The 25,769-nt window shown below is 41.6% G+C and overlaps 3 protein-coding genes and 2 long non-coding RNA genes across 5 annotated transcripts; 3 read left to right on the top strand and 2 right to left on the bottom strand.

Annotated features, from left to right (window-relative positions):
- Positions 1–109: 109 nt before the first annotated feature.
- On the bottom strand, positions 110–6,063 carry LOC116731443 (uncharacterized). The gene is made up of 2 exons (XR_004341586.1): positions 5,952–6,063; positions 110–1,505 (listed from the first exon to the last, which is right to left on the bottom strand). It is a non-coding gene; the product is annotated as an uncharacterized LOC116731443 (long non-coding RNA).
- hoxa11a (homeobox A11a) lies at positions 5,248–10,804 on the top strand. Its single transcript, XM_032581176.1, has 2 exons — positions 5,248–6,608; positions 7,358–10,804. The coding sequence occupies exons 1-2, from the start codon at positions 5,903–5,905 to the stop codon at positions 7,588–7,590; spliced, it is 939 nt and encodes a 312-aa protein (XP_032437067.1). The 5' UTR covers positions 5,248–5,902; the 3' UTR covers positions 7,591–10,804.
- A 3,527-nt stretch (positions 10,805–14,331) lies between these two features.
- On the top strand, positions 14,332–17,025 carry LOC116731431 (homeobox protein Hox-A10). Its single transcript, XM_032581173.1, has 2 exons — positions 14,332–15,257; positions 16,554–17,025. Exons 1-2 carry the CDS (start codon positions 14,384–14,386, stop codon positions 16,826–16,828), a joined length of 1,149 nt encoding a protein of 382 aa, XP_032437064.1. The 5' UTR covers positions 14,332–14,383; the 3' UTR covers positions 16,829–17,025.
- Positions 16,854–21,649, bottom strand: LOC116731440 (uncharacterized). The gene is made up of 2 exons (XR_004341583.1): positions 21,538–21,649; positions 16,854–16,971 (listed from the first exon to the last, which is right to left on the bottom strand). It is a non-coding gene; the product is annotated as an uncharacterized LOC116731440 (long non-coding RNA).
- On the top strand, positions 21,045–23,495 carry hoxa9a (homeobox A9a). Its single transcript, XM_032581179.1, has 2 exons — positions 21,045–22,040; positions 22,383–23,495. The coding sequence occupies exons 1-2, from the start codon at positions 21,515–21,517 to the stop codon at positions 22,622–22,624; spliced, it is 768 nt and encodes a 255-aa protein (XP_032437070.1). The 5' UTR covers positions 21,045–21,514; the 3' UTR covers positions 22,625–23,495.
- The last annotated feature ends 2,274 nt before the right edge of the window (positions 23,496–25,769 follow it).

The following is a 25,769-nucleotide window of genomic DNA, read 5'->3' as shown; positions in this document are numbered from 1 at the left end:
CTCCGTGTTCCGCTGAGCGAATTGGCTTTCCTGGCCTGGTTATCATCATGTCATTTGGTGTGAATTATACTTCCTGTATCATCTCCCCCCCCCCCCCCCCCCCCCCCCCCCCCCTCCCCCGCTTAGGACTTGTGAATGGAATACACAAATGAATGCGTCATGGTTTAAAATAACAGCAGAGCCAATTTGCCGTTAGATAGCTTAGTTGAAACCGAGATGGATAAAAACGTGCACAAAGAAAAAAGCTCAGTGTTGTTTAAATAATCTGGAGATAACTCAGAAATATTCATGAAGCCCAATTTAAAGCCACAGGTGGTGATGATATAGGAATCATCCGAACAATGGATGTCCACGGACTTTTTATTTGGCCATTTCGCGTCGGCCTATCCTATCCTTTGTGTAATCTTGAAAACTATATTGAAAAATGGACTTTTGAACGCATATATTCAGCATCCTGCAAATACGCTGATATTTAGGCTTCGTACGCTCACTTGGTCATCTTTATTAACTTTTTAATCACATTTAGACACAAATATACGTAATTGTGGAAGTCTTTTCACTATCCCGACTTTATTTTTGGCATTGTTTTATTATTTTTACTGTTTGTGACTTGTATTTCGCAGGAATTGTTTTCGTTTCTGTATATATATATATATATATATATATATATATATATATATATATATATATATATATATATATAAATTCTGTGGTAGAAGTTTGGGCCATTTCAGTCACATAGCATACTTCTCGATGCGAACTCCCTCAAATATTTAAGAATTGCTCGTAATTTTACAGTTAGGGTTTTAAGTAATTCGTTCATGTAATTATAGAATGCCTTTAATTCTACTCCATTGCCACAAAACATGATTTTTATACAGTGAAAATATGAAAGAGTGGGGCGTTTTATAGACGACAATATGTCTGGCTTGTAATAATTCTAAGTGTTACTAAATACTTGGTTCCTGGTGATCCATTCTTTTACATTGTTTTTACAGATCATAATTTCAAGGATAAGATATATGTTACTATTTAAAAATAATACTAAATATAAGGAAAGAAAACAATTGTCTATACCTTTTTTTGTCGTATCTTGCAGATTGCCACCGCAGAAATGCGCAAAATTGAATCTATGAAAGTTTAATTTAAATTCTAAAAGCTCTGAATGTTTTTTTTTTTTTACGCTTCCAGTTATCAAAAAAAAAAGTATTTTCCGACTCGAGTCTCTTTGTTTCATTCCATCTTCCAATTTTTTATGAAAATACATGTAAAGTTTCAACAGCAAACAGCGGGCTTAGACAACACTCTTTTATATTTCCCAGTAAGTGTCCAGTTTGTCCCGAGGCCCCTCCGTCCTTCCCGAGTTCCCTGCAGTGAGCCGTTCCCGTTGACCGTGGAGTTGGTCGGTTCTTTTTGCCCCCCTCTGTGTGGTCTCCGCCTGCGTGGCCTCCACATGCTTTCTTTCTCTGTCGTCGCAATCTCCCGTCAGCTCACATTTCTGTCACCTGTGGATAAATCAACAGTTGCTCACTGAATCTGGTTCCAAAGGCGTCGCTCCGCGGTACATATATCAAAGCTTGTTCGTGTGGACGCTGGGATTGCTTCGTGTTTCAGTCTTGTGATTGTATATTCGCCCGCGACGTGATCACGGCTGCGGCGCTCAGACGAACCGTGGCGAAAAGCAGCTCCTTGCGACTCAAGTTCAACGGTTTCGCAGAAACATTTCCACTTGAGTTTCTTTTTTTAACGCTTTTATTATTATTGCAAGCAAATTAAGTCCGAAATTTGATGCATTTTACTCAAAGATATCTATTCACTAACTTGCTACCCTTATTTAAAAAAAAAAAAAAAATCATTGTCAGATTCTCGGACTACGCAAAAAGTCTGTGATCCTAAAGAAGGATTTCAGATCAGTAAACTAGAGTGTGACAACATGCTCCTTAAAGCTCTGATTTACCACCAGTCTTCTATGTGTCCTGACAATGCGTTGTACTTGAGTTTGGGCCTCGTTATAAGAGATATTTCACTCCCGATTTCCACACACCCTTTCTATATTGACTAAAAGAAAAAAAAAAAAACCATTAAAAAAAAAGCATCAAAAAAGCTTTAAGTCTTTCAGTCGCAGGTGTGATGGCTTACTTCTTAACCATAAAACCAAAACAAAAACAGGCTGTTGGTCAAAGTCTAAGGCTCTTTATTTAAACCAAATAAAGGACTACAGGAGGTGTCTTTGCTGCAGACTGACTGCGTCTATTTAGCCTCATTTACAGCCTTCAAGGCCTACCTGAGGCGGTGTTAAACAGTATACTTCCACAGCCGCCCCCTTCCACCCTTGATTGTTTACTTGTTGTCTGATGAGGTTTTATGGCGCACGGCTATGCATTTTTTCCCCCAAAGACTAAACCAATGGGATTTCATCAGCCCTGACAGATGGTTTCCAGCTATTTGAAGTTCATTTCCTGCGCAATCTGACTGTTTAATCTAGATGCACCCAGATAAGCCTGTCGACCTATCTGTGGTTATGTCACTTCTTTCATTAAGCGCATTGCCAAACGGGATTAAGAGTGCCTCCCTGATGAAAAAAAGACAAAAAACAAATAAAAATAAGATTAAAAAAAAAGAAAAGAAAAGAAAGAATTATTATATATATATTTTTTTGCAGTTAGTTATTGCCAAAACAAAAACATTTCAAGAATTTTGGTTGCATTTGTATGCATTTGACTACTACTCCCTTCTAATTTGAATAAAATTACATTTATGTGTGAATGTCTTTTAATAGCATGGTGAGCAGAACTATCTTAAGTATTTTCTTATTTAATTATTTAGTTTTTTTTGTTGTCGTCCTAATGATATCCACTCTTGTTGGTGGGCATGCTTACACCGAAGTTGAAGTTCTACGCTCACACTTTCAAAGACCCCTGGTAACATAAAGCCTGAGTGGATGCAGGGGGGCGGGGGGCAATTTAATGGAACTCCATCCGGGGCACGCTGGGCCCTTTGCTCTCTCTTGTGAAAGACCCTTTGCCTCCCCCGAACTTGAAGTCGACCGTACAGACAAAGCTTTGGCTTTGAGAGCTTTTTTTTTTCTTCCCCTCTTTTTTTTCTTTTTTTTCACACACACACACACACACACACACACACACACACACACACACACGCACACCCACACACACACACACACACACACACACACACACACACACACACACACACACACACACACACAGCGCCAGACTGCAGGCCTGCTGAAAAACAGAACCAGCTCGCTGAGATCCTCAAAAAAGACGTTATTTTAATAAAAAACACATTTGTCATAAAACGGACCGAAGCTTTGCTTCCCCCCCCCCGGTTTTAATAAAGCTACAATTATTTGGATTTTTTTATGGACATTTGCATTAGATGTACGCCTGTTTAAGCAGGAGAAGACGTCTTACCTTAGCTGAGCGCAGACAAATGTTTCTATAATTTTTGAAATTCCCCAGCTGCTGACTTTGACTTCGCGTAGGTGGCGACTTCCCATCACGCCTGGCCAGTTTTGTGGTGTCTGTCTGGCTCTGAGGAGGGGGGGAAAAAAAGCCAAGCAGAATACTATAGTAGCTATAAAAACGCAGGTCTGTGCAGAACTGGCTTTAGTTTTTTTTTTTTTTCTTTTCTGGGCATCCTGTCCTCAATTACAGCTTAAAAGCTCCAGCACAAGTCGTAGAATTGGTCTGTAGTGACCCAGAGAGGCGGAGCGTGTGGCCGCAAAGATACCCAAATCGTTTGAGTACCCCGCAATTTAATCAAATAAAGTCCTCTCTTTAAGCAGGAGCGTAATATCATGTGGTTTTTGCGTGTTTTTTTCATAGACTCACATGAGGCGTCTGCGGGCGCTCTGGCTGTATTAGTCAGTCTGTATATTTCAAGGTCGTGTTTCAGATGTGTCACTTAAATCCGTGTGTGCGCCATCGGGCACTAGGGTCCAGACCAGCCGCAGCGATCTTAATCCTAGCTCAGGTCTCTCATTCACAGCACATTAGAGTCAGGTTGCAGCTTTTCTAAAACAGGCTTCATGGTGGCCCCCTGAGCGGAGTAGAACAGGGCGGAATGTCCTGTGTGGCATGCTTACCAAATTAAACAGCAGAAATGCATCTAGTCTCAGCACATTTACCCCCTCTACTTCTTCTTCTACTTCCGTTTGCTGAATGCGTGCATTTTCTGTTTGTCACTCCAAGAGAATTTTTTTATTTGTTTTGTTTTGTTTTTAAATATGAGTGATAGCTAAAATGCATCTGATGTTGCAGGTGTATATTTTAATTTTAACTTCAAAAATAAAACAGCAAGGCAGAATCTTATGGGTGAATATTATAAATAAAACGTCCCCCGTTGATTTTTGGTTTGTTGATGTATGCTGCATTTACGTAAAAAAAAAAAAAAAAAGATATATACATATATCTTAACAATGTGAATTAAAATGGTGTTATATAAAACTAGCTGAAATGTTTGCATGGATAAAAACAGAACTGCCAGTTAGTCTTGTTAATATTCTGGAGATATTTATATTGTCGAGCAACGTACAGTTGACTGCACACGCTGATGTAAACTTTGCCAAACAACCGTGCGTAAAAGTGTAGCAAGCCACTTTTGGAGCCGCCATTTGAAATCATGAAATGTTACTTATGCGTCAGAATGTTCTCTAAATATTCTCCATTTTAATTTGACCAAAAATATCACTTACGTCAATTTCAAGCAGAGGGTAATGTTTATTGAGGTCAATGTTAATTTCTTGGCTGTTTTTGCTTTACGCACCTATTTGTTTTAACTCCGCCAATCTGTTATTTCTGCACACTGACCAGGAATCTAGATTAAGAAAAGAAAAAAATAAATAAACAAATGTTCCACTTCAAGACAATGAAAACTTTAATTGACATCCAAAACAGCATTCACCTTGAAATACTGCTTGTAGTTGATTTATAAACCACCTTCGCTGTTTGCTATAGAAATACCTTCCGGAAAGTTTTGATTTTGTTGTTGTTGTCGTTTTTGCTGGAGCACAAATACAAACACTGTGCTCTTCTTTTGTTTGTTTTTTGCTTGCAGTTGAAACAGTATAGCCGCTACTTTGAACATGACCCTGATAACCAAATGCTCACTGAGCCAAACGCTGCGCAGTAAAAGTACCAGAAGATGATGACTAAGGCATCTCCCTAAAAGCAACCTTTAGAAATAAGCTGCTCTCCCCCTTAGTTCAATAAAACTCTGTTACACATCCCTAAAGTTGCAGACCATTGATTTGGTTCCAGTGTTGTTTTCGAGGCTGAGAACAGGCGGCATAATTCATTTTGAGGAGCTGCTTCCTCTGAAATAAATTAAAAACGTTTAGGGTTTTATCATTTCATGGTAAAAGGAGCACGTTTAGTTTTTAAACGGTGTTCTACCTGCTGCGTTCATTCAGATTTAAATCTTTTTTTTTTTCTTTTTTTTTTTAAATAGTCACTAAGCAGTTAAAGATGTCTTTGTTCCCCTCGGTTGCGTGTTAAGTAATTCATTTTAATCCGGTATGGTTATAAACCACCAATGTCAAGCTTCAGGACACACAGCAGTCATGTCTCTCACACTCCTACACACTCCTTCCCCTACCGAAGCCTTACACACCCAGAGGATTGGGCGCACGCACGCAAGCGCGCACGCAGCCGCGCACACAACAACTGGAGAAAATCTGTCAATTCCTGCCGCGTGATCACGTGGCCTCCTCCTCAGTGGAGTGGATGGAGATGGCTCTCCACGTCAGCTTACGTATCCCAATTTGTGCTTAGCGAACCTGCTTCAAAGAGGCGAGAGGCACGGCGCTTCAGAGCCATGTTCGGGGTGGTTATAGAGGAATCAAAGCCCAGCACAGACTTGTAGAAGTGGCCGAGCAACAATGATGGATTTTGACGAGAGGGTCCCCGTCGGATCGAACATGTACTTACCCAGTTGCACTTACTACGTGTCGGCGGGGACCGATTTCTCGGGTCTTCCCTCGTTTTTGTCTCAGACCCCTTCCACCCGCCCAATGACATACTCCTATTCCTCTAACCTGCCGCAGGTCCAGCCCGTCAGGGAGGTGACATTCAGGGACTATGCGGGTATCGAAGCGCCCGGTAAGTGGCCGCACCGGGGGAACTTGTCCCAGTGCTACTCGAGCGCGGAAGACATGGTGCACCGGGAGTGCCTGTCGGCGCAGACCGCCGTCGTGGGTGACATGTTTGGTAAAAACAGCCCCTACCACCACCACCACCACCACCACCATCACCACCATAGCAGCGGGAGCGGAGGAGGTGGCTCTTCGGGTGCTGGCTCCGCCGCCGCCGCAGCAGCCGCAGCTAGCTTCTACGGGAGCGTGGGCAGAAATGGCGTGCTCCCGCAAGCCTTCGACCAGTTCTACGAAACCGCGTACGGGAACGCGTCGGAGAGTTCGTCGTCGGTGAACACCGCCTTCTCAGGGGACAAAACGCCTGCAAGTAAGCATCCGGAGCAGACGCCGTCCTGCCGGGACTCCGAGGCAAAGGAGCAGCGAGATGAGACAAGCAGTCCGGAGCTATCTTCCGGCAACAATGAGGAGAAATCCAGCAGCGGCAGCAGCAGCAGTACGTATTTAAACGCAGCGCTCTGCTTATATGGGAGAAAGTTTGCAATCTTGCGCGCTGCTGTTAAAAATTTTATATGCTGTTTTATAAGCATATAAGGGTTTATGGAGGGCCTGTAGACCCCCCCCTCCCCCCCTCTTCAACTTCCACCCCCCGAGTCTCCAACAAAAGTTTGTTATAAACTGCAGGATCACGTGTTTGGAATTGAAATTGGCCGTGAAAGACAGCATGCCCGTCAGATATGTTCTAGTCTTCTTTTTTTTTTCGTGTGCGTGTGTGTGTATTTTGTAATATTTGCCGTGACTCTCGCTGAACGAGGATTTTCACACAGAGGAGCAGCAGCAGTTTCCATTTATGACGAGCGTGCTAGTTTTACGCTTTCTTTGCTTTTAAAAGACCTCTTGCTTGTAACGAGGGTGGTGTCTGTGCGCTTCAGGCTGTAGTGCACACGATCTGCCCTGTTAAAGCAACCAGTCGGTATATTTCACATTTAAAGTGCATTGTTCGCGCATTTCTAAACATGTTTACCTAAACGAGCTCGTCCTTGTGATCTGCATCGGATGAGAGCGTGTTTTCCCGAAAGCCTGCAAAACAACCCGGTTTTTCCTCTCGTGCAATATGACAGAAAATAGATGTGATTAAATTTTAATGGCTTATATACATTATAGTGAAAGCATATTAAAACGCTTATATAATTTGTGACTGCATGTCTTTTTCCTTTTCTTCCCTCTTTCTTCTGTGCCTCCCAGGTGGACAGAGGACGCGCAAGAAACGATGTCCCTATTCCAAATATCAAATAAGAGAACTGGAACGAGAATTTTTTTTCAGCGTGTACATAAACAAAGAGAAGCGGCTGCAACTGTCGCGGATGCTCAATCTCACCGACCGACAAGTCAAGATCTGGTTTCAGAACCGGCGCATGAAGGAGAAGAAGCTGAACAGAGACAGGTTACAGTACTACACGTCCAATCCTCTGCTTTAGGGGGATCCAGAAAAAAAGAAGGAGAAGCACATTGCTCCGGTTCCCCCTCCCCTCCTGTGGGACTACATAGGGTTCGTCCACAGACTCACTGACTTCTCCTCGGTGTACTTCGTGTACTATACCACAGTGGCCGGCGACGGCAGCAATAACACTGCTGGATTGTTCATTTCAATGTTCGATGACACGCAGAGTGCGCTGATATGAAGTAAGCGTTCATGGGCCGTGGTTTTGCGCATCAAACTGATTTTGAAAAGAAAGGAAAAAAATATATATATATACAAACTGTTTTTCTTTTTCTTCTGTGTGCGCTCCAGGTCTCTGTTTTCGGAAAGGGCCATGTTATTAGAACCTGTTTGTTCTTATTTGTCAGGGGGTGTGGGGGGGAAAACAGTCATTAATTGACTGCTTAAGTGTATTTTGTAATCAAAAAATAATATTTTATTTCTTTTTATTTTTGTCTGTTGTTTAAATCAGAAATGTGCTGGATTTAAACTTAAGGCGAATAGGTTGACCTATTTAGGGAGACTGGTGGAGCCTACATTGGTGTGACCAAATAATGAGTCCGTATACGGATGCGAATGATGGTGTTTTTGTTCATGTGTGTGCTTATTTATTTTGTATGGCCACTCGTTTGCTCCTGTCTCTTTTTATGCCACGGCTGTCCGAGTCCCAATCCACGGGCAAGCTGTTGAGATTCCGCCTCAAACCAGCTATTCTTATCTCTGACGATCGCCTATGGAAGAAAAGAGGGCTAATTATTTATATAATGCGTATCTTTTAAACGCGTAAAGCCATGCTGATGATCATATGCAGGCCAAAACCAGACAGATAAGCTTTGTCCGCTTGGATCCGGAGCACTGAGGTGTTCACGCAGGTGTAGCTTAGAGCTTATCCCTCCAATCTTTGGACTTCTATGCATCCTTTTTATGACCTTGTTTTTACTAAATCCAGAAAATGTGTTGAACATTTGACTATAGATCCCGTCCAAATTGTTTCTACACAAACGGAGACATTAAATGTCAAAATTGATTCGCCAATTAGAACGCCTTTTCAACCAAATAGAAACGCCACGATACATTTGGTTGAGCGTTCAAACGTTTTTTTAAAAAAAAAAGATTGTCAAGCTTTCAACATATATGGCTATTTAAGTCTTCATCTTTATTTAACAAAGATAAATACTACAAATTCAGGGGAAGTGGGGGGTGGGGGGATCAGCCCATGGATCATGTCTAAATTTGTCCCGTTTAAAAAGGTTGAATGTCATAATTGGTTTGCCCATTATACCCACATTTAGACATCAGCAGACGCATAGACGTCTTTCCGTCTTTGACTTTTTAAACCACATTTTCTGTTGTTGTCTAGCCAGAACGCAAGTCAAGAAGAGTTTGCGAGGGGACATTCTGCTGCAGAAAAGTAACAACCTCATTGTCACTTTTTATATAATACGTTTGATTGTGTTTTCAAATAATAATAATAAAAAAAACAGCCTGCGCAGCTTTTTTCACCTTTTACCAAACATGGCTATTCGTCCTTGTTTTTCTTTTGTCCAGCGAAAGACACGGAAATGTGGATTTAAAAACAAACAAACAAAAAAAAACCTCTCATAGCTTCTATTTAAATTAAGCCTACATACAGACATTAAATGTCACAATTGGTTAGAACCACGCTTAAACCACACTTATACTCCAATAAACGTCTTTAATAAAACGCATTTTCACATTTCTAAATTATAATTGCATTTGTTTTTTACTTGCAGTCAGAAAGCGCCCCCCCCCCCCCCGTCTTTAATTGATTATTTCTTTTGTTAAAGAGATTCTGCTGCAAAAAACGTCTTGACGTCATTCTCACTTTGAGGCTTTACATTACTTTTCCTTTCAAATTCATTTTTAATATCACCATTCGTGCAGCTTAAATCCACCTTTCACCAAATTTTCTTCTTAACACCCAGAGAAATATGTCAGAAATGTGACACTCGGCTTATCTCGTCTATATTTAGCCTAAACAAAGACACTGAACGTCAGTCTCGATGAGCCTATTTGATCCAAGCAGATTTTTTTATCCACATTTGGACACCAGGAGACATCTTTATGTTGATGCGCTGACATTTTACGTTGCACTGATGGAAGGCAAAGGCACATTCTCTGGAATTTTGCAAGAGAGGGATTTTGGTGGTGCTGTTGGTTTTATGTGCACACGTACTCACGAAGGAATCGTGACAAGAAACATTTTTCGCGTGCGCACTGATTGCAGCGTCAGCCAGGGTCATCGCAGTGAATCAGTTGCTTTTGATATGAGCCAAAAAATATTTTTGTAATATGCCACATTTTCAAATAACTTTAACAATAGTGTGGTCATGCTTAAAATACGTTCGGTCTCAGAAGCTGTTTCCCTTTTCTTTTTTTTTCAAAAGTTGGATTTTGTCTCGTAAATGTATTCTAAATAAACACATTGAAACTTAGGCTCAGTTGGCCCATTTAAATCGCCTCTCCAACACGATATACATACATGTGGATATAAACAGGTCTTGATGTAGGCGTCTTTTCAACGATTTCCTCGAGCTATTTAGACAGAGTGCTACTTTGTCTTTTCTTTGTCTAATTAACATATATTTGCCCAGGGGAATAGGTCTGCTGTTCGCAACATGTTTGTTTCCAAGAACCGTGATCCTTGCGCTGTCATAAAAGTGCTCAATTGCTTGGATCAACTGCTTTGGAATGCCCAAATTGTGTATTATATTATATTTCTTAAATAAAAGGAAAAAAGGAAAACAAAACAAAACGATAAAACCAAAATGAAACGCTGACTGAAAATAGCATTGATATCAGTTTAAATCCTGTTTGCTTAATACCCACATGCTATTTTTCTTTGTTGAAAGCTGGCTCTCGTCTCGATGGATCACATGCGCGCATGTGAAACTTTTTACGCACACAAGATCAAGATATTAAACGCACGCTCGCAGAAAAAAAACAAGACAAACATTTGTTTTTGCGGCAATCAGGTGTCTTTGCGCGCAGCAAACAATTGAAGGGAGTCACATGTTAAAACTTAGGTCTCTCAAATGCAATTTGGGAGCAGTCCAAACACACAATGACACGCATACGCCCTAGCTTGGACGAGCTCAAGCAAAAAAGGATGACAGTTTGTTTGAGATATTTGTGTCATTTATCACAAACAGTGTTTACTTGTCGACTTTAAATAAATTGAAACGGTGGAATTCTGCCTTCATTTTGTGCTTTCTGAAAATGTTAAGCCATCTCGCTGCGTCGCGGTGCTTCCCATCTTGCCCAAAGCGATAAAATAGCTTACTCTGTCCGCCACAAATGACATTTTGGGGGCATCTTGCTGCAAATACATTTAAAAAACTACCGACTTTACATCAGCTTGTCTTCTAATGGCCTTCCTCTGGATCATTTCTCGATTTTTCGTGCGCGCAAGCTGTCATTTTGCTGACTGGCCCTGGAAACACTCGTGGAGCAGCAGCCTCCCCTGGCAAAGGGGTCGCCATATTTGCTGTTGTTATCACAGTGTTTATGGGAGCTGGCCGCAGCGCATTGGCGTTCATATATGACAGTCAAAAGGGTCATAAACGCTGGGGAGAGAGAGGCTGAAGTTTATGGTTGCCTCTCTCCGCCATAGTCCGGCCTTGCCTTACCTCGCCTCGCCATGCGCATCCTTTACTGCGCGTTGGAATTCCGTCCCTAATTACGGGACATCCTCCCCCGTTGCCAAGGCAACGTGGTCATAAAAGCTGTCTGAGGGTCTGGAGCATTTGTACAATTGGAGTGCTGGTGCAATAAACCGTCTGAGACCCAAGGTTATTAACTGTGTTACCAAGCAAGGCGACAGCGATGACAAGCAGAGGACAGGATGGCAAGAGAGCCTTTAGTGAGCTTTGCTGCATCGACTTCATTTTGCAGGTTTTCCCCCCTTGATTCGGCTCTTCTGTACCGAGGACTTGACGCTACTACCACTGGGCGGCGCTATTGGGACCAAAGTCATGGCCTTGGATCTTCTGCTCCTAACGGAATGCAGGTAAGGGTTTCCTCAAGAGAGCAGACGTTCCTCTGTAGCAATAGCGTAGTTTCTCTTTTGTTAGGCCGAGTTTTCTCTCCTGATTTCTCTCTGGTACTAACTTCAGCAAAAAGTCTCCAAGCAGGACTTAATAAGTCAACACTTACGCAAAAATTTTCATGCCTCTCGTTCCTTTCTTTTCCCTGAGCTCGACCGATTACTAGTCTAAGCTTAGGCTTGCCAAATGTTTCGCATTAGGTTAAGCCGCTTTAATTGATAACAGTTGGAGACAGTTCCCCTTTCGTACCTGTGCATAACATGCAGAAACCATTGCAGTTTATACTCAATAACAAATCCTCACCTCCCCTGAAAATCCAATTAAACCTGCTCCCCGCATTGTCTTTGATTGTCAAATTTAAACGCCTTGAAAGCTCGATTTGCTTTCTATAGTGCAGCAATCACGTCTTTCCCTTCCTGTATAGCCTAGATAAACTTTGACTATGCTCGTGTCAGTTCTGGACCGAGCCTCCCCCCCTCCTCAAGTCCCCCCCACCTTTTGTCTGTCTCTCGTGAAAAATAAATGCTTCCGCTGGATGTAATAAAACGCCGCATTATTGTTCATAACTGCACTCAGGACGAACATGATACGAGTCAAGCGGCCTCTTCGGCCACCATTATATGGGCCCGATCAAAGCCAGCGGTTGGAGTAAAGTGTTTTCAGGGTATTACAGCGCGGCAGCTGTGGAAATGAAGATTTAATAGCAACAATTAATAACTGTAACACAAAGATATCGATAGCTGCCCTCCGCCTCCTATTCCTCAGCCTCCAAAATGCGTCTCCGACAACACGAAGTGTGCGTGTTATTAATCGATGGTTTCAGTTTCTTTTCTGGATCGTGTGTCCAAGAGAAAACTGGTCTGTGCTAGGAGACATGGGAATGGTTTGGGTGTTAATTTGTGAATAAAATCGGTTGGATTTTGAACCAGAATGTTGTTTTAAGTAGATATGTATAAAGAGTAATTGACTAGGAAGCCTTTTTTAAAAAAAAAAAAAAAAAGTTGCGTCATGCTCGGCGTTAATTGAAAAATGTTCACCGTTGACGTGGAAAAGAAAAGAAAAAATCTGAGGCTTTATAAAGTAAAATTGCATCAATAAAAAAAACAAAATACTTTAGAATGTGTTAATATAAATACCTCACGGTTTAAAAACCCAACATTTCTTCTAAACATATAAAGAGTTTTTTTTTTTTTACCCTCGGGAAAATAAAGCAAAATAAAATAAAAATGCGACGATGCACAATTGGAGCTCTATTGTGTCTCAATGCTCAACAGGAGGACGTGTATGCGTCAAAGATTTAGATCTGCTTGATACACACAGACAAACAAACACACTCTGACACGCATTTAAAAATATGATTACTATTAGATTTTTCCTATTTAAAATGAGCGCATAAGTAGACAGACAAAGGGACGTTTTGAGCAACTGCATTGATAGTGTTATAGGGAGAGAGTATTATTATTATTATTGTTGTTGTTGTTGTTGTCGTTTGTGTTGTCATTATTAGTAGTGGTATTTAGAATTTAAATAGATAAGCTAATGTTAACTTTGATATTAGTTATGCTCTGAAGATAAAAAAAGAAGACAATATGAACAAATAATGTATCTATTGAAATGATCTATACCTTATGAGAAACACAATAATAAATATGCAACATAAATCATAATATACAAATACCTTTATTAGAAAATAGTATAAAACCTTTTTTTTTTAAATCCTGAATTTCATTCCTAAAAATAAACTGTGAGCTAGTAAATACGTTTGAGAAAACTGAAGTTCAACAAGAAATTAAGAATGGAGTACCTTTTTGTCTAGGAGTATATATTTTACCGGTTTTATGCGGGAACTCTTATCCTGCTGACTTTTCAATATTAGTTCAAACTCACGAGGATGATGTGACCGCACAATTTAAAACAGGAAGTGTGCGATACAGCCAAACCTTTCATAAGAGGTTTGACTTTGCTCTGTGGAAAAATGCGTATAATTTGGCCTTTTGGTGTTAACGTTGTTCCTTTTTACCCGCTGTTGCCCTCCGGCTCGAAGATTCAACAGATAAGAAGTCATTATGCCAAAGGCGATTTCTTTCTGCAATCTTATTAAGGACTTTATTGCCAGGGATGCCCGTTGTTTTTTGTGACATGTCTGTTTTGTGGAGGGTCACAGCGGCTATGCAGTTTAAAATTACTTCTTTACGCAAAGCCTGTAAAGCCTTATGTTAGTGAATGTTGAACCAATTTTGATGTTACATTGGTTTTAGTTTAGTACCCAATCACCCCAAAATTAGCTATTGTCACTTTTAAAATAGATATATATTTTTTTGAGGATCCACATTATTCTTGCTCTAACTGCTGAGTTTTTTTTTTTGTTTGTTTTTTTTGTAATATGTGATTTGCTTGCATTGCTACAATACTTGAAATACTTCGAAATGTTGTTACATGTTTCATCATTTAAACAAATAAATATGTATATTACAACCATGTGCATTCTTGGACTTATAGTCTCTTCTGCACAGGTTGGTGCATTAAGACGAGGTGTGGAAACACTCTGATTGCTCTGCCCGCTTCTTTCTCTGCTTGAGCTCCATGATGGATTTCTGTTCGACTCCTACGTAGCCTGAGAGTGGGAGGGGACTGTCCCTTCTTCCTGCGTTTTCATTGGTTTTACAGTCCTCTCGGTGGTGAGGGGGGTGCCTCTAATCATATCCAGCATGTTTTGCACAAGAAATGTCAGCCAGAAAGGGCTATCTTCTCCCTTCGCCAAAATACACTACAATAATGTCATGTTCGGACAGCCCGTCTGGAAACGCATTTTTAGTGGACTCCCTGATCAGCGCCCGCACCGAGAGCGGCGGGGGTCACTATGCCGGGAGTGCGGTATGCGTGCCGCACAGCACCGCAGTAGAAGTGCCTTACGGACTACACAACTATGGATACTTCCCAGGTATGACTAAACGGAGCGAGGTCGGCCCCCAGAATGTGGTGTCCACCTCAGGTGCATACATGTCCAGCATGGAGATGTGGATGGACGCGCAGAGGTCATGTCGTATGGACCAAGAGCACTCTGTGGGTCCCCAGGTCGCACCGTGCACGTTCCCGCAGAACATCAAGGAAGAGAGCACCTACTGCCTGTACGAGCAACCCAAGTGTCCCAAAGCCTCCACCGCCGAAGACCTTACATATTCAAGATTGACTTCTTCTTGCACAGTCACCGATGGCGGCGGAGGTGGTGGTGGTGGTGGAGTTGGGGGCGGCGGGGGGTCGGTGCCTGTGCCGGGCTTCTTCCGCTTGTCTCAGACGCACGCACATTCTCATAAACTTTACAGCGCCAACAACGGCCCCCAGTCGAACCCTTCCCCTTCCCATTCTCATTTTGGCCTGCAGCACCCCGCCGACCACGCTCGCTTCCACTCGCCACCAACCTCTGCGTCTGTCCCAGCCACGGCGGAGAAGAAGGGGAAGGACGCGGAGGAAGCCACAGACCTGCCGCCTCAAGCTGCGTCGGGCACCGAAGAGGGGCGCGACTCCTCGGACGGTGAAGCCTCCTCTGCAGAGGAGGCGGAGGAGAATGACAAGGAGAGACGAGCAAAGGCCACTAAAGGTAATCATTGCGGGACTTTGATGTGGTCAGCCTTGTTTTGGTGGCAAACAGGTAGAGTGAGGTTTTTAATGGCACCTGTCTTGTCTAATGCTACGGTCTGGTCTACAGTCAGACGTGGAGGCACGTGTTTGTAAACATGGCATTCACAAAGTATTGCATGAAGACGGTTTTGGAATTACTATTATTATTATTATGCGTCAAAACCCAAACATAGAGCTTATGAGCTAGGCGTCACCTAGCTATCAAATTTCAAATGATCAAATGAGATAACTTCTAAAATTTCACGATTAGAGATATTTTCAGTGATAGACCGCTGTGGAAACTGGCGCACAGGCCTACACGCATGTATGGCACTAGGTAACAGGTAACATTTTCTAAGATTTTTACTCCAAAACATGATTCTAGATATACTTTCCACTTATGCGTTATTGGTGTAAACGTTCTTTATAGATAGAAAGCTGCAAAAGACCGTGCCATTATTTTACGGTTGAGAAAACTGGCAGAAGAGAAATTGATTGATAGATTTTTTTTTTTTTTTTTTTTTTACATTTTCAATCACCATTCAGATTTGTCAATTTGAACTTTTACGTGCTTTAACTCGTGGCACATGTTTTGGTGCGTTTGTCATTTTTCTTCTCCAGACATGTTTATTATTACAGCCGTCCTTTAAAATGTGTTTATAGCTACTAACCCCCGGGCACAGTTTTGCTGAACATCCATAGGAAAAAACAACAAAAAAAACTAGCTCTCCTTAGCTGATCTAAACAATAGGAAAAAAATGGGTGAAAAATGAGACGTGAGAAGAAGCTGGAATAATATCGCCTTGTTGTTGTTTGAAGGAACCAGCTGCGCCAACAGGCAAGACTATAATCTCAGTCTTGCTAAAAATGTATCCGTTTTTCCTCTTTTTTTCTGTGGAATTAGTATGGAAGATATTACACAATCTCAGTAATGTAAAGTCACATAAAGACGTCTGTTTGTGTGTAAATATCATTAAAGGGCGATTAGGGTGACCAAAATTGATTTTAATATTTCTTTTAAGGCTTTATGAATAAAACTGCATTTTTTTTCTGGGTTTAAAATACACCGATGGACGCCCACAGTTTGGATGTGAAAATTATATTATTTAAAATATACAAAAACACACAGACACGTCTGAGTAAGATCATATGTTCATGTGTGTTGTGGTGTGCTTCATAATCATATGTGCTTAAGCTACTTTGCTCTTGCATTCATGATCCTCACTGCGTAAAAGCACAAAAAAACAAACAAACTATTTATCTGCCATCCTTCTAGGAGACACAAAAAGCGAAAACACGGCCAACTGGCTGACAGCGAAAAGTGGCCGAAAGAAACGCTGCCCGTACACCAAACACCAAACCTTGGAACTGGAGAAGGAGTTCCTCTTCAACATGTACCTGACCCGAGAGCGCCGCCTAGAGATCAGCAAGAGCGTCCACCTGACGGACAGACAGGTCAAGATATGGTTCCAGAACCGCAGGATGAAGCTTAAGAAAATGACGCGGGAGAATAGGATCCGGGAGCTCACCTCCAACTATGGATTTTCATGATAAACAGCGACTCAAAAAGGGAACAAAAAGTTTGGATGAATTTATTGACAAGCTATCCTCCAAATTCCTCAACTCCAAGCTCAAAGTTTCATTTGCCTGAGAGATGCAGCCTCCTCTCACGGCCCATCATCGTATCTGGCCTTCTGAGAATAAAAAAGAAAAAATAAAAAGTTAAAAAAGAAAAAAGAAAAAAAACATCTTTGGGTGTTTTAGCTGTGACTGTTTCTCATGTGTTTTTGTATTGTTACATCTGTTGTAGGAAAGGATCAGTGCAGTTGAATACCCTCCACCCCCCCAACACACACACACACACCCACACACACACACACCTACACGCCCACCGCCACGCACGCACACGCACACACACCCACACACACACACACACACACAAATGCACAGAAACCCCCCCCCCCCCCCCCCCCCCCCCCCCACACACACACACACACACACGCCCACACACACAATGCAAAAATGTATACAAAGTAATACTAGGGAATTAGGTTTAAATTCCCAAATGAGCCGCTGTCTAAATTCGGAAAATATACTCATTTATTCCTAGAGTTGTGCATAAAATTTCCACACAAATTCACATTTGAACAATGGAATCTCCAAGGCTGAAAAATCAATCAGAATGTGATGTTTCATGAGACATGGGCTGCCTCTACATGTTCGAGTTAAATGTGTAAATTGTAACTTTGTTCACACTGAGAACAAAAGCAGTGTGAAGGAGGAATATTTTTGGTTGTATATTTCTGTGTACAGGTGTGTTTTTTTGTGTAATGCCTAATAAATTATCAGCTCGGACTCAAGACTAGCAGCTTGAATTTTTGCAAAGTGGATAATATGTTTTACTTGTTAGCACAGGGGTAAAAGAAATACATATATATACTGATTAAATAGTCAACGGATGAAATCAAACAGACTTCCTAACCCTGGAGATCCTTTTGTTTTGTTGAGAAAGGACCGTTTCTGAGACCATCGGAAATAATTAAGATATTAGGCTGTATAAGCCGTCCTGCTGCATGCCCAGCCGGCTATTGTAGAGTTTTATGACTGGCTGGTATATGAGCTTTCTCCCTCTCCTCGAAGAGCTGCTTCAGTTGTGAGAGAGCCTGTCGCACGGAGAGGAGGCCCGTCTCACAGGCTATTAGTAATCCGAAGGCACTGTGGATAAACGGTTTCTATGCGCTTCAATCTGGGAATTAATGGGATAAACAGATCGAGGATTCGGGTGAGTCCATTCGCCTTTGTGATTCTGCCTCCTTTTTGTTGTTGCGCATTGTCTCGGTGGCTTATCTACACATGTAGTTTGTAGAATGCTGTGTAATAGCAAGACGCTTTGCTTTTTTCTTTTTTCTTTTTTTTGGGGGGAAACATGATGAAGGAAGCGACCACCACGGCGCATTACGAACCGGCCGATTGTATTCCTCTTGAGGCCCCGGATCGACTGTCGAGTGGTTTAGGTAGTTTCATGTTGTTGGGGGTCCATTTCTTAACTCTGCAACATGAAACTGTCTTAATTGCCCCAGTTGCAAACCTCGAGACCAAGCGGAAGGCAGTTTGGAGAAATAAAGATGGTGGGACTTTTTTTTCCCCTCAATGTGTATAGGTGTTTGGATGGATAGGTAATAAATCGGGGAGGGGCTGGGCTGGTTGCTTTCGGTCTTTGTGTCCAAATATTTTTCTTGTTTTCCTTGAAATCCCTCCAATCTTGCTACATACACAACAAGTGGGACTGGGCTCGAATATCTGTGCCCAAAACTCCGACGCAGTTTGCGTGCTGGATTTGGGATAAAGCATTACAACCTTTTCCGCTATTAGTAGTGACGCAGACACGCCAGACAAGGCCTCGGTTACGACCACTGCAGCAGTGGAGGGGAAGGGGAAGGTGAATGGGGCAACAGCGACCTCCGCGGGCAATGAGACCGGATGCTTCCTCTGCGCAATAGTGGCTCCAAACACAAAAGGAGGAGGAATGGGGGGCTTTATGGCGATTTTCAGATCCGCCAGACAGGCTGTTATCTGCAGAAGCAAAAGAAGTGAATAGCCCCTGCGGTAAACCGCGGGGGCTGAAAAAGACACCCTGATTTAAAAGCTTTTACAGCCCTGAGAGCCATTGGCGTGGTGGCGTCTTTTCCTGCTGCAAAGGTGTTTGTTCGTTCTTGTTTGTCCATTCGAGGTTTTAGTGAACAAAAAGGCGCACTGCAGCCGCTCGTCTCATCCTCCTTTCCTTCCTTGCTCGGTTTGTTTGATGTCTGCTGCTTGGATGCTGTGCAAGTATACCAGAGAGGTGATTGGAAATCAGATTGTGCATTCTAGACACCTCGGAGTCTTTCCTTTCCCACATCCTCTTCTGTATGCTGTGCAGAATGCAGAAAATCTGCACGGCTTCAATTCCCTGTGGCCTTGTAAGGGTGTTGGCCAGACTGTTTATATGCTTGCATGAAATAATACACCAGGGTCGTGCAGCAAAACCCAAAGTTGCAGCTTCTAAGCCCATAAGACTACATTAGAGCTAGACTATTAGAAAATGGGCATGCATAAAGTCAAACCTCCATTTTTTATTTATTTTTTTATTAAAAGTGAGTTGGTGCTGTTTTGTTTGCTTTCACGCTTAATATACACACGATTGAGAATAAAATAATTTTATACATTTAAAAGTGGCTCAGTGCATAAATTGAGCTATTAAATATATGAATGTATTTTGTATATTGAAGAGTTTAGAAATGTCTTAAGATATTAATTCATGGTATTTTAATTATTTTTGCGCATTACTTAAGTCTGTCACAATATTCCCGCATATTTATTTGAGCTTAGGTGCTTCAGCATTTTATAAACTCAAACTTTCAGGAACCACATTTAAAACACAATCTAATTTTGTCGCTATTTTTTACTTTTTTTTTTTTTTTGAAGGGTGAAAAGTACATGGACTACAGTTAAGGTTAATTTTAGCACTATTCTGAGCGTCATGTTACACCGAGTCTCGGGCTGCTGGCAGGTATTAGGAGTTCGTTTGTTAATGGTGGCGATGAAACCAACATGCAAGGGGAGCGCAAGTGATAACGGCGGTGTAAATAGAAACGGACGTCGAGTTAAGCAAACTGTTATTTACCATTAATCTCTTACACGGAGAGATATATGAAAAGACGTTACGAATTGGGTTTTTGATATTGTGCCACATGACGTGGTTCGGCTAATTTAGTCAGTATTATTGGATACAGTTTAAATACAAGTCTTACATAATGTATTTACTCATTATCATTGCTAATTTATCGCTTGATATTATGATTTAAAGAATGCCGAAGTTACACTCTCATTTTTTTTAACCAAATCTTTTCGTTTGAAAAAAAAAAAAATTCTGTGTTACTTCTTAAATAAATAAAATAGATTGGACTACACTTTTGTTACTTTTCTGTCGCCAGTCTTTAATTCCGTCTTCATTTTTCTTTTAAATTTAAAAATAATAGTTAAAGAATATATATCTGGACGATGAGACGCAGAGAAAATTAGTTGTGTCCTACTTTTCCAGCACGTTAACCAAGGGATCATTTAGAAAAATGATCCCTTTGCATTTATATATATATATTTTTTGTAAATAAACTCACCTAAATTAATAAATCTTTCTTTGTTGTTGTTTCTGTTGCCAAAATAACCCACAATTTATAAAGTATATAATAAAGACTGTCCCTAATGATAAAATGATGAAACTACTAATGCAAAACAAATGATAGAAATATAGACAAGTTGTAGGACCAACGACAACAACAACAACAACAACAATAATAATAATAATAATAATAATAATAATAATAATAATAATAATAATAATAATAATAATAATAATGAAACCGGAGCTCAAATATATCTTGCATCAGAAAATAACAAAAGCGACACAATATCTGTACTTCATTCAGCGACTTCTGAGACTCCAAACATGGGAAACTGGCGCACATTGGATGATGTTTCCCGCAGCCTTCGGAGCAAAAATAAAAACAGGACGCAATGTGTTTTGGTCGTAATTTATCCTTGCATTGCTTCAATCCTCGAGTTGCAAAGTTCCTCTTTAATACGCGGGTGTTTCTAAATGTGTTTTGGCGAGCGGCAGCGGCGGAGCGCTTACGTGTCCAATAAAGTAACTCGTAAAATAAGGCTTCCAAATACATATTGTATCGTTTTGGATAACCAAGGAAGGGATTTGAATGGCTGTAAGTAGCAGTGCTATTGTTGACTCTTCTCTCTTTTTTTCATTCATATATATATATATTTATATATATATATGTATATATATATATTTTTTTAAATCTCACTCTGTACAGATGTTCAAATCTTGATCATTTATAAAAAACAGTGCTTGTTATAGTGGAGCAGGCTGAGTATTTAATGACTGCAGGGATTGATTTATCTTTTATTGTTCGGCTTTATGATCACGTGTCTCGGCTGCCCAATGGCATCGCGGCGTGGCTCCCCATTACTTTCCCCACTGTAGTTCTCCGTGCATGGGGCCAAGTTGCTACTTGATTTCTCCACATTGTTATTTTGTGAGGCTGCGCTTTGCTGCGCGTGCATTTATATGTGTGTGTGTGTGTGTGTGTGTATGTGCTTTTGGGGAATGTGTGCTTTTTGTTTTACTTTGCATGTATCTGTTGTATGACTGCGTACATGTGAAATCGGTCTAATTTCCCTGCCATGTCGACGTCCGGAGCACTCACGAGCTACTACGTCGATTCCCTTATCCTGCCTGAAAGCGAGGAGCTCTCCACCCCGAGGTACCCCTCCGGTGTCGGTGTCCAGCACGCCAGACAGCCCGCCCCTGTGGTTGACCACAGCGAGCTCGGAGCTTGCGGCTTCCCGTCCAAAGCCCCCGTTTTCGGGCCGTCATGGAACCACGTCCCGGCTCAGTTCCCAGGCGCCGTCTCCTCTGTTTATCACCACTACGGGCATCCGCAAGGCCCGATGGCCGCGGAGACGGACGCCCGCTACCAGTCTTGGCTTCTTGAACCCGTGTCAATGACTGGATTACCGCCGAGTCACCATCACTATGCGATCAAACCGGAGGGTCTGGGGACGCCACCGGGATCTCACACGGCGCTGCTGCTCTCCGATTACGCCAACGGCACGGTGGCGACACCGTCACCCGGAGAGAAGGACGAGTTGTCCGCGCAGGGAGGGGAGCTGAGCGCAGAGGGCGAGGACAAACCGGCCCTGGACCCAAGTAAGTTAGTCCGCTCTACGATCTTTTATGTTTCAGCTATTTTTACTCATAAAAGCCACGAGGTGCGAGGTGCATGATGTCAGTTGGCATTCTGAACGTGCCACTACCTTATGGAGGGCTGTGAAGGGCTCACGTTGCAGTATCAGATGTTGGAGGCTGCAGAAAAGTGGACAGCTGTATTTAGACATGATGCGTCTTTCACTTGACATATGTTACTGATCCATTATTTTTATTATTATTATTATTAATATTATTGATAAAATCAATTTTGAAATGTTCCTCAAAGTAGAACCAGTACTTGATCTCCCCCCACACCCCTACCCCTCTCCACATTCTTTCTAGATAACCCTGTGTCCAACTGGCTCCACGCGAGCGCCACGAGAAAAAAGCGCTGCCCTTACACCAAGCACCAGATCCTGGAGCTGGAGAAGGAGTTCCTCTTTAACACCTACCTGACCCGGGACCGCAGGTACGAGGTGGCTCGACTGCTGAACCTCACCGAGAGACAGGTCAAAATCTGGTTCCAGAACCGCAGGATGAAGATGAAGAAGTTTAACAAGGACGGCGCGCCGAAAGACGACTGAATTACGCGCAGATTGACACAGGATATCTAGGCTGTGAGCAGATCAGCTGGACATTTGTTTTTAAAAACTCCCTCGTCTTATTGTACTATATAACATCTTATAGAATTATTTGTCTTGTAAAAGAAAAAAAATAGCATGTCGGAGATTAGTTTGATGCTACTACCTTTAAATTGCACAATTCTGACAGTGCCCATTGTTTTGTTTCGTTGTTTTAATTGCTTTGTTGATTTGAATTAATACCTCGTTAAAGTGTTAAATTAGTTGGCCTGCTCCTTTTTATTGTGCTTGTTTGTGTATGGATGTTTCTAGCCAAGTGTGTGTGTGTGTGTGGGTGTGTGTGTGTGTGTCTGTTTTGTTTAGTTATATTTGTTGTCTAAACGTATAGTTTATGAAAGAAACTGTGTTAATTTTACTGTCTTTTCTCCATAAGTAATAGAACTATGACAGATGGCCCTGAATTTGATACTAACTTTAAAAACCGTAGTGGGAAAAACAGCTCGCATTGATACACAAACCGCTCAGATCTCTTAGAAATTCCTAATAGATCTTATCACAGGTATAGTTTCTATCATCGACTACCTATATCGTTCAACTACCTACAATATGTTTGTTTGTTGTTTTTATTTAGACTTTGGGTCACATAGATTTGCTGGCATCACTGTAAAAAGAAAAAAGAAAAAAAAAATAACACGTCTGACTGAATTTCAGGGAGTGACATTTCCAATTAAGGGACGCCATGTTTGTTAGAGAGAGAAAAGGAAACACTGTAGGCTATCCATTGAATACCTCGCACGGTCTTCTGACCGTCAGACGTTTGGTTCATATATGTAATTTGTATTATTTATTAAATAAAACAAATTATATCTCGAAAGCGTTGGTCGTCGGACTTTCATTTTAGGATTGTGTTTTAGTCTATCTAGTTTTGCCGTGCGTCAAAGGTGCCCACAAATAAGATTGCATGCAGAAAATATATTGTCTTAAATGTATTTATTTATTTATTTAGTTAGTTATATACTTATTTCTTTTTATTTATTTCTTTTATTTATTCACTTATTTGCTTATTTTAGGCTAAGTTATTTGGACAGTTTTTACACACAAACGCACAGTAATTAAAATGCAACTATTGGTGAGAGTGTGTAGGGGTGTAGGTGTGTGTGTGTGGGGGTGTGTGTGTGTGTGTGTGTATGTGGGTGTGTTTTGGGGAAAGAGTTGCGTCTTGGCAGAGGATGTTGTTAGCTGTATACAGCCATAAAAGACAATTACGGCTATAACCTTTTATGGGGTGCAAAGCGCTACGAGGCGAGAGGGGACGCGCACACGCTCACGCACACTAAAAGAAGAGACACTGAGATCTTCGACAGCTGAAGCTCAGAAGAAAGCGCCCGGCGTGTTTGTGTCCAGCTCAGCACAGATATGACAAGCCTACAGAAGGGCCTTGTAAACAGACCCGATCCGTTTTAAACGTTTCTTTGCTGCTTCAGTTAAATATAATACAAATATGATTATTTCTAAGTCACATGTTTTCCAGGGAAGCATATCTTGCTGCTTGTAGATTATAAATGTGGATGCCCTGATAGCGGCGCTGGTTCAAGTCCCCGCATGTTTGAGAAAGCGTTTGGCACACATGCACTTTGGTAAATAATGCAAGGTTTCTTTTCAATCAACGTGTTCTAATGGAACAAGCTCTCACGGACTCTGGAGAAACAACAACAACAACAAAAAGTATTGACTGCCTTTCCTTCTAAGACTCAACCGAGTCCAACAGGAGTGGTGTTGTGACGCGTTTGGGGTGGACGCAGATGGACCCAAACTTCAAAGACTCGGCCAGAGACAGCGTAATAAAAGCGCCTGCTCTGCTATACACTGTCTGGCATTCCAGTTTTAATGGCTTTATGGCCGTCCAGACACAATTAGACCGTTTCCAGAATGGCACCCATTTGTGTCCCCCCCCCCCCCCGCCCCCCAACCCCACCCTCCTTCTCTTTCTGTGTGATTGGGATCTGGGACAAAAGGCCGAGCGGAAATGATCAGCTTTATTGGATTCCTATCCGACAGAGGGAACGCGCAGGACTCACGGTCATTTGGAACTCTCCTTTGTTTCCACCTGGGAACCTTCCGCCCTTTGCTCTTTATTTTGATCCATAAGGGAGTGGCGGGACAAACTGGGGCGCTGGAATCGAAACCAGCAACGAGCTTTAAATTGTTCTGAAAAAAAAATCATATTTGCTGCTGAAAATGTCATAACCATGGAGACACATTACCTCTGCCACGTCCCCTCTTCTCTGACCTGTTTTCATTCCTGAAGTAATGTCACCAATTTAAAAAAAGGTTGACACAGCTGGAAACTACCTCCTGCACCTCGCAATACCCACAAATTGACAGGAGGTGGCGACACTTTTCCATCAACGTCACTGCTGTTTTTGCCGTTTGAACAGCTCCTCCCCGGCGAAGCAGCGCAGGGGGAACAAACTGTAGTAACATTTTAAGAGTCAAGGAAAATAATTTCACACCTTTTTTACAGTCTCACCGCAGAAGCTGGTGCAGCTCTGAGAAGGGGAAAGGCGACACAGTGAAGATTTAACTATGTGGCTTCCGCCGGATAACTGCTGCTCATGCGCACAACGGAGGTCTACATTTTTACTGGTGTTTCTTTTTTTTTCCTTCCTCGGAGTGGCATTTATTTATTTATTTATTTATTTATTTATTTATTTATTTATTTATGTTGAGCCAAGCTTCTTTGATACAGCTGACAATTCAAATTAGTATGTTTTTCCTCGACTTCTACTATATTTCATGTCTTTTCTTGCAGTAGCTCTTACAAAGAGGATCTAATGTCAAAAGAGTAAAGAATTCTAACGCGAGGGGCACCAAGTGACAGTAAAATGTAATAACCCTGACACAAATAGCTGAAGTGAGGTGGGATGGAAACAGAAACTAGAATTATCACTTAATGTGTAGATTAGACTGTTGCAGTTTTATTTCGTTTATTTTTAGTAATACGTTTCATCATTCCTGATATTGATAGGTTATTGAGGGCATCGGCATGTTTTAAGTAGCCTCGACAGCTTAAAATTTTAAGGCAAATAATAATAATAATAATAATAATAATAATTATTATTATTATTATTATTATTATTATTATTAT

This window comes from Xiphophorus hellerii, chromosome 13 (assembly GCF_003331165.1).
Source record: "Xiphophorus hellerii strain 12219 chromosome 13, Xiphophorus_hellerii-4.1, whole genome shotgun sequence".
Taxonomy (NCBI): domain Eukaryota; kingdom Metazoa; phylum Chordata; class Actinopteri; order Cyprinodontiformes; family Poeciliidae; genus Xiphophorus; species Xiphophorus hellerii.
This window is presented reverse-complemented; position numbering and strand designations above follow the sequence as displayed.

What these genes read in the sequence shown, in the direction of transcription:
- hoxa11a (XM_032581176.1), top strand. Translation starts at nt 5,903, where the DNA reads ATGATGGATTTTGACGAGAGGGTCCCCGTCGGATCGAACATGTACTTA. An exon ending in CAGCAGCGGCAGCAGCAGCA is followed by an intron (nt 6,609 to 7,357) that starts GTACGTATTTAA and finishes TGTGCCTCCCAG; the next exon opens with GTGGACAGAGGACGCGCAAG.
- LOC116731431 (XM_032581173.1), top strand. Translation starts at nt 14,384, where the DNA reads ATGTCAGCCAGAAAGGGCTATCTTCTCCCTTCGCCAAAATACACTACA. An exon ending in ACGAGCAAAGGCCACTAAAG is followed by an intron (nt 15,258 to 16,553) that starts GTAATCATTGCG and finishes CCATCCTTCTAG; the next exon opens with GAGACACAAAAAGCGAAAAC.
- hoxa9a (XM_032581179.1), top strand. Translation starts at nt 21,515, where the DNA reads ATGTCGACGTCCGGAGCACTCACGAGCTACTACGTCGATTCCCTTATC. An exon ending in CAAACCGGCCCTGGACCCAA is followed by an intron (nt 22,041 to 22,382) that starts GTAAGTTAGTCC and finishes CATTCTTTCTAG; the next exon opens with ATAACCCTGTGTCCAACTGG.